This window comes from Ovis canadensis, chromosome 5, assembly GCF_042477335.2.
Source record: "Ovis canadensis isolate MfBH-ARS-UI-01 breed Bighorn chromosome 5, ARS-UI_OviCan_v2, whole genome shotgun sequence".
Taxonomy (NCBI): Eukaryota; Metazoa; Chordata; class Mammalia; order Artiodactyla; family Bovidae; genus Ovis; species Ovis canadensis.
In genome coordinates this window covers 33132718-33148727 of record NC_091249.1, presented here as the reverse complement: position 1 = coordinate 33148727, position 16010 = coordinate 33132718, and the positions used below count along the sequence as shown (strand labels likewise).

General features: G+C 59.3%; 2 protein-coding genes across 4 annotated transcripts; one reads left to right on the top strand and one right to left on the bottom strand.

Moving 5' to 3' along the window:
- Positions 1–5: 5 nt before the first annotated feature.
- TEKTIP1 (tektin bundle interacting protein 1) lies at positions 6–7845 on the top strand. The gene is made up of 4 exons (XM_069591454.1): positions 6–1952; positions 4492–4730; positions 4835–4960; positions 5049–7845. Exons 1-4 carry the CDS (start codon positions 1165–1167, stop codon positions 5225–5227), a joined length of 1332 nt encoding a protein of 443 aa, XP_069447555.1. The 5' UTR covers positions 6–1164; the 3' UTR covers positions 5228–7845.
- Positions 3364–14962, bottom strand: MFSD12 (major facilitator superfamily domain containing 12). Of its 3 annotated transcripts, XM_069591450.1 has the most exons (10): positions 14495–14962; positions 10666–10876; positions 8861–8999; positions 8583–8765; positions 8197–8289; positions 8020–8112; positions 7384–7554; positions 7204–7298; positions 6114–6244; positions 3364–5991 (listed from the first exon to the last, which is right to left on the bottom strand). In XM_069591450.1, exons 1-10 carry the CDS (start codon positions 14790–14792, stop codon positions 5975–5977), a joined length of 1431 nt encoding a protein of 476 aa, XP_069447551.1. In that variant the 5' UTR covers positions 14793–14962; the 3' UTR covers positions 3364–5974. The 3 variants fall into 3 exon arrangements, with proteins under 3 accessions (XP_069447551.1, XP_069447550.1, XP_069447552.1); XM_069591449.1 differs by having other exon boundaries at positions 7204–7554; positions 14495–14952; XM_069591451.1 differs by lacking the exon at positions 7384–7554 and having other exon boundaries at positions 14495–14952.
- Positions 14963–16010: the final 1048 nt, after the last annotated feature.

Here is a 16010-nt window from a genome sequence, read left to right as displayed (position 1 = left end):
GGGCATGGGAGCGGGCGGCTAGTGGGAGAGCCAACCACGTGGTCATGCCCAGTGGGTCTGTCAGTGTGTTTGGCTCTGATGGTCTGCACTCACCGTAACCCCAGAGCAGCCTGAATGTCACAAGCAGGCGGTGACAGGCTGAGGAGGCCGCTTGTAGGTGGTCAACAGGGAGTGCCAGTGTCCCTGAATGCCTGGATCCCTGATCCATGCCAGTCCTTGCAGCCCAGCTGGTGGCAGGTTCTGTGGGAGTGAGAGGGTGGACCCAGGGGTGGTGGTGTGAGTAGCCAGCAAGGCCTGGCTTAGCGCCCTGGGCTTGGAGGGTGCTGGGGAGGTGGGTAGGACTTGTTTCCATTGCTCCTAGACTGACAGAGGGGAAGGGTGTTAGTGACAGCTGAGGGTGAGATGGGGAGGAAGAAAGCAGCCAGGCTGGAGGGGCTGCGACACTGGATGGGCCCCCCAGGTGGGGACCCAGGGGGTCCTACAAGAAACAAGGTGAGGCTCCTGCAGTGAGCAGATGCCCACGACTGGTGGTACATCCTGTGAAGATCCTTGTCTTGGGCAGCAGGGACGAGGGAGGCCGGAGTCCAGACCTGCCCTTGAGTAGCTTCTGTCATGCAGGTGAGTGGACAGTAAAGTGTTGAGTGCATGTGGCAGGCACAGTGTGAAGGAGGGTGGGGGGCTTGGGAAGAGGCAGCTAGCTCTCTTGAGCCCAGGGCTGAGGTGGGAGTAAGGGTCCAGTGTGGGGCACAGACAACAGCTGGGCTGAGGCGGTGCCCCAAGCCGTGGGCATAGCTATGCAAAGGCCCTGGGGCAGGACCATGTTGGAGGAACAGAGGAGGGAGACCTGTGTGTGTGGAGCAGAATGAGCAAGGGGGAGAGGGAGGAGGGGAAGGAAGGGAGGGGACAGGGGAGGTCAGGCAGGGCCTGGTGGGCTGAGGAGAGGATTTGGGCTTTTACCCCCAGGGAGGTGGAACAGGACCATGTTGCGTGTGGAGACCTGGACACAGGTGGGAAGGGACCAGGGAGGAGGCTGTGCCCTGTCAGGTGCTGGCAGGAGTATAGCCACAAGCCACTGGAGATGGTGAAAGACAGCCAGGTTCTATATTTGTTAATTTTTGTGTGTGTGGTAAAATGCGCATAACATATTAAGGTGTACAATTCAGTATGTTTTTAGTATGTATCCTATGTTGTGCTACCATCATCACTGTTCCAGAATTTTCCATTCCTGAAAAGAAGCCCCATCCCCATCAGCAGTCACCCCCCGCCTTCCCCCTCCCAGCCCCTGACAACCAGAAACCCACTCTGTGGACCTGCCTGCTCTGGACGTTTCCCATCAGTGGAGTCACACCCTGTGTGCCCTTCTGTGTCTGCTTCTCTCACGAGCGCCGTGTTTTCAGGGTTGTGTCAAGTGTATCACTCTGTTCTGTGCTGAGAAGTGCTCCCCAGCACGGAGGGACCCTGCTTGGGGTTTCTGTTCTGCGGTTGGTGGGTGTTTGGGTTCCTTCCGCTCTGGCTTCGGTGGCGTGTGCTGTTGTGAACTCGTGTGCAGACTCTCAAAACTGGGTAAAGGACTGGATGCGGGGAGAAGGTGGAGCTGAGATTGTGGAAGGGAGATTCAGAAAGTTGGTTCTGTTCCAAGATGCCCCTGTGGGGGTGTTGGGGGACAGAAAAGAGACGGTTGGACCGAGCCCCAGGCCGGCCTCACCCAGGAGCTCCACCGCGGGCCCCTCTCCTGAGGGAGGGAGGCAGTGGCTTGGATGGGGGCCAGTAGGCCCAGCTGTTGCCAGGACACTGGGGTGGCCTTTGTCGCTGTCAACAATGGCCCCACAGGACTTGGAGGCAGGAGCCCCCAGGCACGCAGAGGCAGACATGCAGACCCTGAGGCGGCAGGCTGCCTGGCCCTGTGTTCCCCGGGGGACCCTGGAAGTGGATTTCCCTCCGCCTCTCTACAGGTGAGCACATGCTGCCCTGTGCCGCTCCCCCAGTTTGCTTCCCACCAGCCTCAGTCTGTCTCCATAAAGGCTCCCCTCTCCTAACCTGGCTGCTCCCTGCACCCATCCCCTCCCACCCGTGCCTGGCTTGGGACCTGGCAGGAGTTGGTGCAGGTCACGTGGTGGTTCATGCCTGCACAGCACAGCCAGCCAGCAGAGCAGAGGGTCCTGTGAACCCCACGCTGCTGGACCAGTTTTCACAAGGGGCACAGAATACACTCTCTCCCCTCTTTGGGGGCTGGAGGTCAAGACCAAGCTGTCTGTCTGCAGGGTTGGGGCCTCTTGAGGCCACGAGGGGGCGCCTGTCCCCTGACCCTCTGGGCTGAGGGTGTGGGCGGTCTGTGGTCCCTTGGCTTGTAAAGGCATCACCCACACTGCCTCCGCATCACGTGACCTCCCCTGCCCGTCCAGATCCCCTGCCTTACTGGGAGTCTGCATCGGGGTCATGTTAGGGCCTCCCTGACCCAGCGTGACCCTTTTCTGGGCTGCGCTGGGTCTGTTGCTGCACGGGATTCTCATTACAGCAGGTTCTTTTGCTGTGTAGCACAGGCTCTAGAGTGTTCAGGCTTCAGTAGTTGTGACTCCTGGGCTTGAAGGCACAGTCTTAGTAGGCACGCAGGCTTTAGCTGCCTCCCGGCATGTAGGATCTTTCTGGACCAGGGGTCGCACACGTCTCCTACATTGGCACAGGGGGATTCTTCACCACTGAGCCCCCAGGGAAGCCCCACCCCCTCTGGAGTTAATCTGCTAAGACCATATCTCCAAATAAGGTCACATTCTGAGACTCCAGGTGGACAGGAATTTGGGGGACACCTTCAACCCACTAGAGGACCCATTAATCATTAATAAGCTATAATGGTATACTATGCAGCTTTACAAAAACAGGTGAGCGAGTACCTTGGGTGCTGCATTTCCAAGAAAATTAAGAAAAGCTGTGCCACCTCGATTGAAGCAGGGTCCCACAGGTGTGCAGTGGGACACAGGTGCGTGCAGACACTGCTGCTGCAAGGGGATGGACAGCAATGAGTACAGGACGGCTGTGAGGGTTGGGGGAACGACGGAGCGGGTCAGGGCTGGCAGCTGGGGTGGGAGATGACCTTTCTTCAGTGCTCTATTTAAATGCTGGGCTTCCCTGGTGACTGAGGTGGTAAAGAATCCACCTGGGTGGGGAAGCTCCCCTGGAGGAGGGCATAGCAACCCACTCCAATATTCTTGCCTGGAGGATCCCCATGGACAGAAGAGCCTGGCGAGCTACAGTCCATGTGGTCACAAAGAGTCAGACATGACTGAGCAACTAAGCACAACACATTCATTTAAACGGCAGTAGGTGTCTCGATTCTAGACCAAGAAGGCTTCATTTATTAGGAAAACATTTTTCTTTCAGCTGTAATGCAGTGTTTTTATTTCTTGAGGTAATAATTGACACAGACACTTTCACTGTGTGTTGCTTTAGGCTGTTTAAATTCCTTTCCACAAACCACATGCACTTTGTGGTTTCAGTTCATTTTGTAGCTCAAAAGGGTAAGGCCTGACAGAGGGTCCCTGCAAGCAGCAAATCCAGCCCACGGCCACTTCCCAGACACAGTAGGCCACACTCTCCTCTTCTGGTTTGTTTGCCCTGTGGGGTGAGAACCCCAAGCAGGCACAGAGGAGATGGTTTAGTCAGCAGCCCTGCTGGCACCATCTTGGGGTCACAGGCTCATTCCCTGGGGCACCCACGTCCCTGGAGCTAGATTGCCAGGTCACTGCACGCGCCCACCTCTGTCCCTCGGGCAGTGGGGCTGCCAGGGTGTCTAGAAGGGGAGCTTTAGTTTTAATGGTGCCTGCTTGAGGTTTTAGTGTCACCATCAGCATATTTCCACTTCCCTTGGCTCTGCCAGCCTCAGTTCTTACATCTTCCCCTGCTGCCCCACAACCTTTGCACGAGCTGCTTGTCTCACATCACTGTTACCTCCTCCTCCAGGAAGCCCTCCTGAGGTGCTCAGCCTGGGAGAGGGTCTGGTACCAGAGGCCCCTGGAACAGGAGGCATAGGTGCTTCTTTAAATGTGAGCCAGTCTTAGCACCTGGGTGCCCCTGGGGACTTGGAGGAATGGTGAGGGCACTTCCTGGGAGCCTGGGCTCCTCCACACGTTTTCCCTGGATCCTCAGCCCATGGCTCCCAGGCAAGACCAGTGACAGTGAAATCTGGGCCACTCAGCTGTAGCTGAGACCACTTCCAGTACACTTCCAGGCCAGGGTGGCTTCCTGGAGGAAAGGGCCTGCAGGTCTGTGAGGTTGGACAAGGGACTTGGTAGAGGCGAGAAAAGGTGAAGAAGCATTTAAGAGGTTCCTGGGGGTCGGGGAGGATGGGGTAGAGAGGAGGGGCTACCAGGGGGCAGCCTCCCACACCTCTGGCAGGGCCTCTGCCTCTGCACCGATGCCAGCAAAGAGGATAGAGAGGCCCAGGGAGGGCAGGGGGGCTGCAAGCTCAGTCACTCTCCTCCCGCCCCTTGCCCACAGCGATGACTACCTGTCCCAGGAGGGTCCCCGCTGGACTCCGGCCATCAAGCAGGCCACGCGCTGGAAGTACACGCCCATGGGACGCGACGCGGCCGGCCAGCTGTGGTACACGGGCCTGACCAACTCGGACTCCCGGGAAGCCTGGTACACGCTCCCACGGGCTCCGGACAGCCCGTACCGTGAGGCTTATGCCCGCTGGCACGGGTGCTATGGCCACCGGGAGCGCAGCCTGCCCTCCGGTGAGCGCCCGACCCCTCCCGCCCCTACCTTCCCCCACCGTTCCCAGGCCTGGAAAACAGGTGGGGCCGGAGGTGCGGAGCTGACCCCAACCCCCACCCCGCAGCCTACACCCAGCGTCTGCGGGAGACGGCCTGGTATGACCCCATCATCCCCGCCCAGTACACAGACCCCAGCACTCGGTGGGGAAGCGTGCTGTGGAAGGACAGGCCCATCAGGGGCAAAGAATTCGGTGAGGCCGGGGGCAGGGGACGGGGCTCGGGGCGGGACCGCCTGGGGGCGTGGCCAGCCGTGACCCGGGTCCTGGCCCCGCCCCACAGCCGTCAACAGGCACCGTTTCGGGGTGGAACCGCTCTGGCGGGCGTCTGACTATGTGCGGTACCTGTCAGCGCCCCAGCGCCCACGCTACACCGCCCAGAACTACCGACAGTGGGGCCTGGAACCCTACTGTCCCGCCACCAACCAGCGGCCCCCGCCCGTCTATACATCCAGTCACTGATAAAGATCGTGCTGCCGCCCGACGCGGCTCTGCAGTGGCGCAGGCGCCACCACTCCCACCCGCCCTGGGCGTCCGTCCACCTCTGGGGCCGGGGCCTGGGGGCAGTCAGGTAAAGGGAGAGCCTGGTGGCCAAACTCGAGGCAGAGGCAGACAGACGCCCACCCTGGCCCCGCCCCGGGCCGAGGCAAACCGCCAAGGCAGTCCCGGCCCCAGGCAGCTCTTTATTCATGGTCAGCAGTGGCCTGGGCACAGGGGATTGCACTCGGGGACCCCAGCCAGGCACGCTGAGCCTCGCCGCCTCCACGGCCAGGGTTTGGGCCCAGCCGCCCAACCCCCAGGTTGGGGCTCCTGGCAGGCTTAGCGACAGCTCTGTCCTCCAGGGCCCTGCAGCACCCGGGAAACCCTTGGCTGGCCAGGGCTGAGCTCCATGCAGCCCCTGGGCCCAGGACCCTCATATTCAGCCCCACATAACACAAAGCACCTCCATCATCCAGACCATGGGAGATGGGTTAGAGTTGGCACTGGAGTACACCAAACCACAAGAATCCCACCAGCTTGGTGTCTTCCCCTTACCCCAGCAGGGATAAGCTGCTGGGACCTCATCCATCCTGACCTCCACCCACAGCCAGACAGAGACAGGACAACGCAGGGGAGGGAGCGGAGGGGCTGCTCCAGACCTCTGGCCATCAGATGTTCACAGTCGAGGTTAATTTACAAAGGGCAAGGGACCACGGGGTGGGGTCAGGGCTAGGCTCCAGGGTCCCCTGCAAGAGAAGGGGTGGGAGTGGGGTTGGGGGGATGGGCCAGCCATCCCCCGGCTGTCCCAGACCTACCACCACCCAGGACTAGTTGGGGCTTTTGTGGAGTGGGGGCACCTACGACTCACATTTCCGAAGGCGGATGGGCCAGACCAGGAGACTGCACAGAGCCAGGGTGGCGGCTACACCCACACCACCTGTCACGACCACCATCACCCAATGGTAGAAAGCCACACAGGCTTTGCAGCAGAGCTCCAAGCTGGGGAGGAGCAAGAGGGAGTGAGAGCTATCACTAGGTACCCTCTGGCCCCAGGCTGGACCTCCTGCTCTTCTCAGGAGGTGGTGGGTCACCCTCCACCCCCTTATCCCCTCCAGCATCTGATACCTCACCCAGTAAGGTCAGCTCTGCCTTCAAAGTCTATCCCAGACTCCCCATTTGTCCTCCCTCGGGACCCCCAACCCAGTCCAGCCCAGTACCACCCCCACCCCTACATCCTAGTCCCCTCCGGTTCCCACCTTCACTGCCCCATCTGTCCTTCCAAGAGCCACTAGAGGGCGCAGTGAGCAACTGAGTCAGGCCCACCCCTCTGCCCACAGGGCTGGGGCCACCCCCAACCCTGCAGTCATCCTCCCCTGCTGCTGCCTCTGCAGGACCTGCGCCATCCCCTCCCTGCCCTCCTCACTCTCCAGACACCCAGGCCTTCTCCACTGTTCTTTCAACATACCAGGCCTGGTCCTGCCCCAGGGGCTTTGCTCAGGCTCTTCCTCTCCATTTACCTAGAAATCCCTGACATCCCCCAGGTTTCAGATCCCATGTCACCTCAAGGAAGCCCTTCCTGACCTCTTGCCCTAGTGGGCCTTCCTAAGTGGTGTCCTTCAAGCCCTCGTACACATTTATTCATGGGATAATACTGTGCCTGGAACCCTAAGGCCTAAGGATCTGAATGACAGGGATTCCAGGCTTCCCACTGCCCTGTCCACTCCCATCACCCAACCCACCTTTGTGTCATCAGCGCCCAGCACAGGGCACACTGTCCACTCTGAATAAATGGGTTCTGGAAGTGGGGAATAACCTGGTCTCCCTGACTCTGAGGCCACCACCACTGTGTTGGGATCTTCTGTCGGTCATGGAATCCATAGTCTGCGGGCAGTGCCTGGCATACAACACAGGCTTGGCACACCTTACTAGACATGACAACAGCTGGATGGGGTACTCACGAGCAGGGGTGCAGGCTCTGGATGGCCATAACTGCCAGCCCATTGGCCACCTTGTCCGAGAAGCTCATGGCGCCGTACACGAAGGCTCCACTGTGCTGGAGGGACACAGGCAGGGGGGTCAGCACCCCAGGCCTCGGCCCCAGTCCCCAACCTCGACTTGGCCCCACTCAGCAATCCTACCGTGTGAGGGCCGATGAGGTCAGCTGTCATGGCCAACGAGGTGACCAGGATGGTGGCACAGCCCATGCCCAGCAACACAGCCGCCACATACACAGCCATGCCCAGCTCATCTGCCAGCGCCACCCAGGCTGCAAAGGCCAGGATCACCAGGAGGCCCACAAAGTAGGTCATCTGCAGAGCACCCAGCCCGGCGTCAGGCCCACCTCATTGGGCAGCCCGGAGCCGGACACCAGCCCTTTCTGGTCTCCAATCTGGCCCCCAGCCCCAGCAAACGAGGACTGAGTTGAGTCATCCCTAAGAAGCCCCCAACTCTGACCTCGGAGAATTCCGAGGTTCTGAGCCTGCTGATACTGAGTGATCCATGGAGCGCATGTTCTACCGCTAAGCTGTCTGCCATGGCTGCCACTAGAGACTGGTGGCTACTCATGTCTCAACACAAGTTAATAAAGGAAATCAAATGAAGTGTGTGGTTCCTCAGTCATACCTGCCAGGCCTACTCCTGACCTCTAGAGGGCTGTGGGTGGTCACAGGGTGCTCAACGCCCGGTTCTACAACTCACTTCCCATCAGGACGTGGGTGCCCTGTCCAGAGTCGCCCAGGTTCTGGGGGCACCCCCCTCCCCGCCTTCCCACTCACATTCCTCCCGATGCACTTGTTCACTGGCTTCATGAGGAAGGAGGAGCAGAAACCGCTAAGGTACATCACCAGCGGGATGGTGGCGATGAACCTCTGTGGGGTGGGGAGGGCGCAAACACGTCGGGCCTGGCTCAGCAGGCTCAAGGACCCCTGTCCCAACCTGTCCGCCCGGCTCACCTTGGGCAGGTGGAGGGAGTAGGTGAGGTACATGGCTATGTACGTCTGGGACAGGTTCACAATAAGCCTCGTGCTCATGTACAGCAGGCCAACCTAGGAACACATGGAGCATGGGGCCAGGGGGCAGGGTGCCAAGTCAGGATGAGTCACCCTGCAGCTTGCCACCCAGCAGCTGGCACCTGACCATTAGCAGTGACCGCCTAGCTGGTCAGGTGGAGAAGATGGCATGATCTATTAGTAATGTCTGTCCTGGGTGTGGACTGCGGAAGGGGTGCATTTGCTCTAGTGTCTGCCATCTCTGCCTGCAGCCAAGCACAGTGAGGGCCCTGGTGGGGGAGAAGCATCAACCCCAACCTTGTTTGACCCTCCTCCCCCTAATGTCATACCTGATAAAAGGCTGGCTCCCGAAGCCAGTGTTTCCAGAGCAGCAAGGGCTGGGCGGTAGAGGGAGCCAACAGGGGGCTGTGTTCACCGGGCTCCTCCACCTGCCGCCGGCGCCCCTCCCTGGTGCCCAGGTGGAACAGCAGTGAGAAGACAGCTCCGACACCCACCACCAGCAGGGAGAGGTTCTGGGGACCGGGTAGGAGAGTGGTCAGCAGTGACACTTGGCCCCAACCCTGCGCCCGAGTCCTCGGGAGCACCCCTCCCAGCCCCGCCAGCTCACCCGGAACACTGGCACATCCTGGACCCCTAGTTGGTCGCTGACATCCTCAGCGGGGCCAGTGCGGGGAGAGCCCTGCAGGTGTAGCAGAAGCCAGGCAGCTCCATAGACAGTGATGCTGGCCACCACAGTGAAGGCGTACCTGCGGGACAGTCAGGCCTCAGAGCGGCCACCCAGAAGCCACACAACCGCTTCCTTCCCAGGCGGTCACCCAGTCAGAGATGCTAGCCATGCCTGGGGAAGTCCTGGCCACATGATGTCAGCCACCAACACATCAGGTAGTCCCCGGAAAGCCTCTGCTGGCCTCAGTTTCCCCAGCCTCCACATTATCAGACTTCCTGCTCTGAACCAAGACTCCACCACGAGGTCCTGCCTACCCAGGGCCCAGAGTGCAGAGATTCCACAAAGCAGGGCCGAGTCAGGCTGCAACCCAGAGACCTGAGATACTCAGAAACCCTGGGCTTCAGCTGGGCAGAGTTACCTGGGCCCGCACCTGCCTGTAGCCCCTGAGCCCTGTCCCCCAGGGCCTCACCAGATAAGGAGCCTCTGGGTTTCACTGGGACTCTGTTTCCCTTTCTGAAAGTGAAAACAAGAACACCCCCAGTCACGAGGCTCTTGTGGGTAGAAAGCACCCGGAGCTTGACGTCTATGAGCCCAGCCCGCCCCCTGCAGCTGGGGCCTTTGGGGGCCCCAGTCATTGGGCAATCCCCCGATGCCGTTAGTGCCTGCAGCTCCCAGCCCTAATGGGGAACTGGGCCGCGGAGAGGCGGGGCCTCATGACCAGCGTTCATGCCTGAACGGCCACCTGCAGGAGCGACATCCCTCCTGCCCAATAGTCACCTCCTGATCCCCGCTCCCCCGACACAGGCCCCACTCTGCTCAAACCCTCTCCTTGGGCACATGTTAATCAACCTCCTGGGCTTGTCATGAGAATGAAAGATGGTTTGCTGTGCTCACACACGGCAAGTGTTCTAAAGGGCTCCTGCTACCACCGCACCTAGAATCGCCACCTTTAAGTAAGTTAGTGGATGAGCTGGGGGCCAGCTGTACCCACATGTGACAGGTAGCATGCTAAGATGCCCAGAGATCCCCCTGCCCTGCTTCCTCTCCGTCTAACCTCTTCCCTTTGGGGAATAGAACCTATGAATACAAGGGGATGTCAGGCCATGTTAAGATAACATCGTATGGCAAAGATCAAGGGATTTTGCAGATGTAATTAAAACAGACTATCCCTGGCGGGCCTCCTGGAGAAGTAAATGGCAACCCACTCCATGGAAAATCCCATGGACAAAGGTGTCTGGTGGGCTACAGTTCATGGGGTCGCAAACAGTTGGACACGACTGAACGACTGAGCACATCCTGGGTGGGCCTGATCTAATCAAGTGACCCTCAGAAAGAAGGCGGCTCACACCATCCCTGAGATCAGAGACTCTCATGCTGGCCACAAAGAAGCAGCAAACCCCAGGACTTCTAAAAGGAAGCAAACATAGCAAACGATGACAACATAAGCGGGGCAGAGGGACCTGAAATCTCAGCCAACACCTCAACTGCAGCCTCAAGCCTGAAGCTGAGAACCTAGCTAAGCGAAGCCAGACTCCTCACCTGCCAGAACTGTGAGGCAGTCCATATGTGCTGTCTGAAGCTGCTGATGCAGTGCTATTTGTTACGCAGCAACAGCTGAATGATACACTGATCGACGGATGTCCATTCTGGGGCTGAGACCCAGAGCCACACAGCCAAGCAGAGCTCAGACATGGTAGGTTGCCCTGGGCCCCCTGCCCCACCCTGCCCTGCCCCAGAGGTGGTACCTCAGAGCCGTGAGCTCCACCTTCTCGTGGTCGTTGGTGACGAGCTCTGGGATGAGGCTGAGGTGGGCAATTTGTGTAGCAGCCCAGCCGAACTGGAAGATCACAATGAAGGGCCCGTAGTAGAGGAGTGCGGCCCACTCAGGTGTGGCGGGCCCACAGCCCAGGCAGGGGCTGAAGATGAAGGGGAAGGACAGCAAGACACAGATGGTGCCTGTGGACAAGCAGAGGGGGAGGGCATGTCACAGGCCTTCCCGCTGGCCCCGGGCCCCCCAGACACAGACACAGACAAGGGTACACAGTGAGTGAGGGCCAGAGGCCCGGGCTCCCTGGGCTCACAGCCCTGTGACAGATAGGGAAACTAAGGCAGAGAGATCTAGGGGTCCCCCGAGGACACACACCCAAACAGGACAGAGCAGCTGGGCCTCCCCATCCAGGCTACCTGCCCCTTGTGTGTGGTGGGGAAACACACAGAGTAGGTCACATGCCATACCCATGAGGGGGCAGGGGCAGGAATGGGGGGCCCCGTGCCAGCTCAGGACTCCCCAGGCTCGCCCCCTAGGTGACAGCTCAAGAAACTGAAGCAGAGCTTGAGGCCATGCAGCAGGTTGAAAGAGCGCTGCGGGGTCCCCTGGGGAAGTGCCCACCACTTCCCCTTCCTGCCTCCCCACCAAGGAGGACTTCTCCTCCAAGTTCCTACCAGGTGACGCTGGGTGGGGCTGGTTGGACCCTGCCCTCCCTGAACCCTAGTGTCCCCATGAGCCCATGAGAGGGCCTCTACCTGGAAAGTACCCTAATTCCTCAGAACAAGCACAGGTCCTTCTCGAGGCCTCAAAGGCCCTGCCGACCTGCCCTGTACTCTCCCTGCCCTCCCCTCCTCCCACTTCCTCCCCTCAGCTCACTCTGCTCCAGGCACTGGGCCTCCAGCTGTCCCTCCTGCCCCAGGGCCTTGGCACCATCTGTGCCCTCTGCCTGGAATGCTTCTCCCCACATCTGAGCAAGACCCACTCCTCTCCATCCCTTGGGACTGAACTCAAATGTCACCTCCTCCAAAAAGCTCCCCTCCCAACCAGCTCCGTTGCCAGCAGTCCCCTCCCCACCCAGACACCATCTGAACCCTGCTTTCTCTTCTTCATGTCCCTTAGCACTCACAGAAATTCTTTGTCTGTCTGCCTGTCTGTCTGAGGGTGGGTGACAGGTCTCTCCAGGTCACTTCTGTGTCCCTGGCACCCATTACAGAGCCTGGCACACCAAGATCTTGTCAATGAGTGAATAATAACAGTGGCCTCTGTTTACAGCCCAAAGCAGTACATGTTATTATTAACCCCATTTCCTGATGAGGAAACTGAGGCCCACAGAGTGAGCTATGGAACTAAGAGTCCGGCCCTCCACCCTTCTCCTCCCATCCCCGGAGGGCCTGGAGTCAGACTTCCGTTCTTCCTCTTTCCTGCCCTGGCTCGGGCTCTGGAGGTGACCTCATCCCCCAGACCTTGGGCCTGCCCCCACAGTCGGATTGGGAACTGAAACCCAAACCACCCTCGCTATTTCTCTGGAACTGGTGCCTGAGAAGGGCACCCCGGGCCCCTCCAGATGCCTGGAGGTCTGGCAGCCACTCAGGGCCAGACAGGAACTACTGTAGACTCTGGTCAGAAGAATGTGCTGCCATAGCCAGACTCTACCCTGCCACTGCTCAGGTAGTTAACCATTGTCAGCGCCCCAGGCTGCCTGGCTGTGGGACTTTGGCAAGCGACTTTACATCTCTGGGCCTTTGCCTCCAGAAAAGGGAGCTAATGAAAATACCCCACAAGATGGGTGTGAGGATTAAGAGTTAATGAAATTGGGAACTTCTACTACTCTGAGCCACTTCCTGTCTCAGCAACTTCAAAGCCATGAGACTTCACACCTTTGCAGATGCTGTTTCAACTACTTGGAATGCCGCCCCATAAGCACACACTCCTATTCATCCTCCAAAACCCCAAAGCTAATGCCCCCTCCAGTGCTCTGCTTCTTCCTTATGAAGTCCAGTCTACCCACCGGCCCCAACCTGGACCCCACAGGAGTATCCATGTGCTCTCTGGGTCCTCTGTGGGCTAGAAGGGGAGCCCAGATGCTCATTAAAGGTGAACATCAAGTCCGTCCCCACTACCCACAGATTCAGGGGCAAAATAGAGTGGAAGTGGGCACTGTGGCCAAGGTGACCTTCATTCAAGTCACCTTATCAGGCCTCACAAGGGGCCACCCTGGCTTCCTCTCCCCACAGATCTTCATGGATCTTCCTATGTGCTAACCCCAAGGCAGGGGGAGGGTACAGGTAGATGTCTGGTTGGGGCACCCATTCCCCACATCTGTTTTGCCTAAACACAACGCCTTCAGTTTAGGGGACTTGGATTTTGGTCTGGGGTCAGGTGAGACCCTCACTGAAGCTCAGCCCTCTGATTACAAAAGGGGAAGTCGGCACTGCTACTAGGTCCCATCTCAGGGCCTCTGCACAGGCAGCATCCACTGCCAGGGCCACCTACCCACTGAAGGCTCCATCTCCTTAGAAGGGTCTCATCTGTCCATCCCAGAAAGCAAAAAGAGTCCTCACACCTCTTTAGCCCAGGAACGACCTGTTTGGTGTGTGTGTCAACAAGTCTACCCAAATATTATGAACAAAACTGCATTCGAGATTGCGAATTCAGCTCTGTAAGCGATCCCAATGTGAGCCCATGGAGGGACACCTCCGTCTGCAGTCTGAGTCACCTGCCTCTACCTGCTCCCCTCCCTGGCTGCTTGTCTAACAGCCTGAGCGTGCTCAGTGTCTAAGAAACCTGAAATCCAGCCCAGAGCCGCTGCAGACACAGCAATGCCGGCCACCTGCAGGCAACCTGGAGGTCTGCTGAACCTTGCAAATATGTCACGCACAAGGGCCCGGGGCAAATAACTGCCTCTTCAGTCACTGTTTTCAAGGGCAGGGAGATACTAGCCCGGCCCTCCTGGCTCTTGAAAAGTTGCCACCCTGAATTCTCATAAGTGGCAGGATTCCCGACTTTGCTTCTTGAAATGCCTGGCGTGCCCCAAGTGCCAGGATGCGGCTAGTACTTCTGCCAGGAAGAGAACAGTAGGCAAAGTGGCCCACAGCTAATCTCAGGGCCCAGGGTCCAGGCGGGCAGAGGAGGGACTCTAGGAGCTGGGCCTTATCAGGGATGTGCACTGGGGAGGGTACTCCTGCCCCTGTGACACCTACCTCCTCCCCTCGCAGACAGCCCTCTAGTCCAGGCAACTCCCCCAGAAGGAACAGAGGGTAACCCCATAGCCTTCTCTGAAGAACCCCATCCCATCAGCTGGACAAGCACAGAACCCTGACCTTTCTGGCTCACCCGGCCCACAACCCAGTTCCCAGGGCAGCTCCCCAAAGTCACCAATTGCCAGGTTGCCCAAGATGGGGCAGAAGACAGACGGACAAAGTGCACTGAGGGGACAGAGAGCGACACGGGGTTCTAGGCAACCTAACTCAGAGCTGTCATTGGTGGTCACTCTCATACAGACAGAGAGAAGTCAGGCCAGACCAGACAGACTGACAGTGGAGGCACTGGCAGGAAGATCCAACCCAGAGAGGGTTCAGGGTGCCCCTGAGCATACGACAGATGAAGAAAAGCGACACTAGAGGGTCACACCCAGAGTCACATGGAGGAGGCTCCACGGGTCACCCAGCAGCCATCAGAAAGACAGAGGAAGAGTACAGAGCAGTTAAGTGGACCGATGGGAAGGCTCATGGGCTGGGCAGATAGAGGACTGAGCAGTGGGACAGAGGGGCCGGCAGTCTGATGAGGGAGGCTGGACCGGGGCTTACCGACCAGGTGCCAGGCCTTGCGCGGGCCGAAGCGGGCGCAGCGGCCTGCGGCGCGGTCAGCCTCGAAGCCCACCAGGGGCGTGCACAGTCCGTCGGCCACCTGGCCGAGCAGTAGCAGCAGGCCGGCGCCGCGCGAGCTGTAGGCGCGCACCGAGTGCAGGTAGAGCAGCAGGTAGGTGAACCACATGGACGCGCACAGGTCATTGAGGAAGTGGCCCACAGCGTAGCTCAGCCGCGCGACCAGGGACAGCGGTCGCGGGGGCGCTCCGGCTCCGGCCGCCGGCGGCCCCGGGCCCATGGCGGCGCTTCGGGCTCGGCCCGTCCGTCCGGCGCTGGCAGACTGGACCCCAGAGCCGGGCTGTCCGCGTCCAGTTCTCTCCGCAGCGCCTCTCTCCTCCGCCCTACACCGCCGAGCGCTTTGGCAGCTGCGGTGCTGGTGGACCCCGGACAACCTCGGGTGGGGCGGGGAATCTCGGGAGCGGCGTCCATTCTCGCCAATCGGAGCCACACGCCGGAGAAGGCAAGCCAATCATCACGAAGAGGGGACGTGGCCCTGGGGCAAATTGGTTCTCTACGCCGGGCGCCGGCGGATTCAGCCCCGCCGGGGCTGCGAGGTCCTAGTGCCCACCGTTCTTATCCTTGGTTTGCGGACCCCCTCCCACGCAGGTTGTGGGAGACGCCAAGGGTGCTCCTAATCAGACTCGCGCCTTAAGACACACGCCGTTTCAGTCTGCCCGCAAATTTACGAGGCCTCTTGTGGGCCAAGGAGGACGGGGTGGGCTGGGGACGCGGGTGGGTGAAAGAGCGGTCCGAGTCCGACCTCGCCTGGGGCCCGGTGATTTCCGGGCCTGGAGAGACCCAGTCCGACGCAGAGAGGACACATTAGTTCTAATTAATTAGTTATTGACGATAATGGGGATGATCAAAATATTAACACCAGCTGGCATTTATGAGCGCTGATCGTGCCAAGCGCCCACGTGGATTTTCTCCTCCCAGCAGAGCAGGAGGCGGAGCAAGTCTCCAATTTCACAGGCGAGACACCGCTTTGGGGCTCATCGTGAGTCAGGTGCACGCGACTCTGAGGCCAGCGGTCTCGACTCCTCTCCATCCTCCTTCCAACGCCTTCCCCCACCCACCACCCCCGCAGCCCTCGCCACGATTGGGTCATCGCGCACACAATTTTAAGTTCCTCCAAGAGTTTGGTGCAGTTCCCCCCCGGCCTCCGGGTCTCCACCAGCAGTGGTTTAAAACTTGCACTCCGGAACCAGAGGCCGGGATCCAGGTCCAGCCCCATCCACTCCGAGCTCCTCCTGCTGGGACAAGTCCCATCTCTTCCTGGGACTCCCCAGCTCTAGAATGGGTATGCTGTATGTTTAAAAGGATCTAAGCGTCATGGGACTTCCCTGGTGGTCCAGTGGCTAAGACTCCGCCCTCCCAATACAGGGGACCTGGGTTTGATCCCTATCATAGAATTAGATGCTGCATGCCACAACTAAGACCTGGCCCAGCCAAATAA

Bases quoted from the DNA above. Each gene is read 5' to 3' on its own strand.
- TEKTIP1 (XM_069591454.1), top strand. From the start codon at position 1,165: ATGTTTTTAGTATGTATCCTATGTTGTGCTACCATCATCACTGTTCCA. The intron at 4,731-4,834 runs GTGAGCGCCCGA...CCCACCCCGCAG, and splicing joins GGAGCGCAGCCTGCCCTCCG to CCTACACCCAGCGTCTGCGG. The intron at 4,961-5,048 runs GTGAGGCCGGGG...CCCGCCCCACAG, and splicing joins CATCAGGGGCAAAGAATTCG to CCGTCAACAGGCACCGTTTC.
- MFSD12 (XM_069591449.1), bottom strand. From the start codon at position 14,792: ATGGGCCCGGGGCCGCCGGCGGCCGGAGCCGGAGCGCCCCCGCGACCG. The intron at 8,766-8,860 runs GTGAGCTGGCGG...CCCGGTCCCCAG, and splicing joins AGGATGTGCCAGTGTTCCGG to AACCTCTCCCTGCTGGTGGT. The intron at 8,290-8,582 runs GTATGACATTAG...ATGTGTTCCTAG, and splicing joins GGGAGCCAGCCTTTTATCAG to GTTGGCCTGCTGTACATGAG.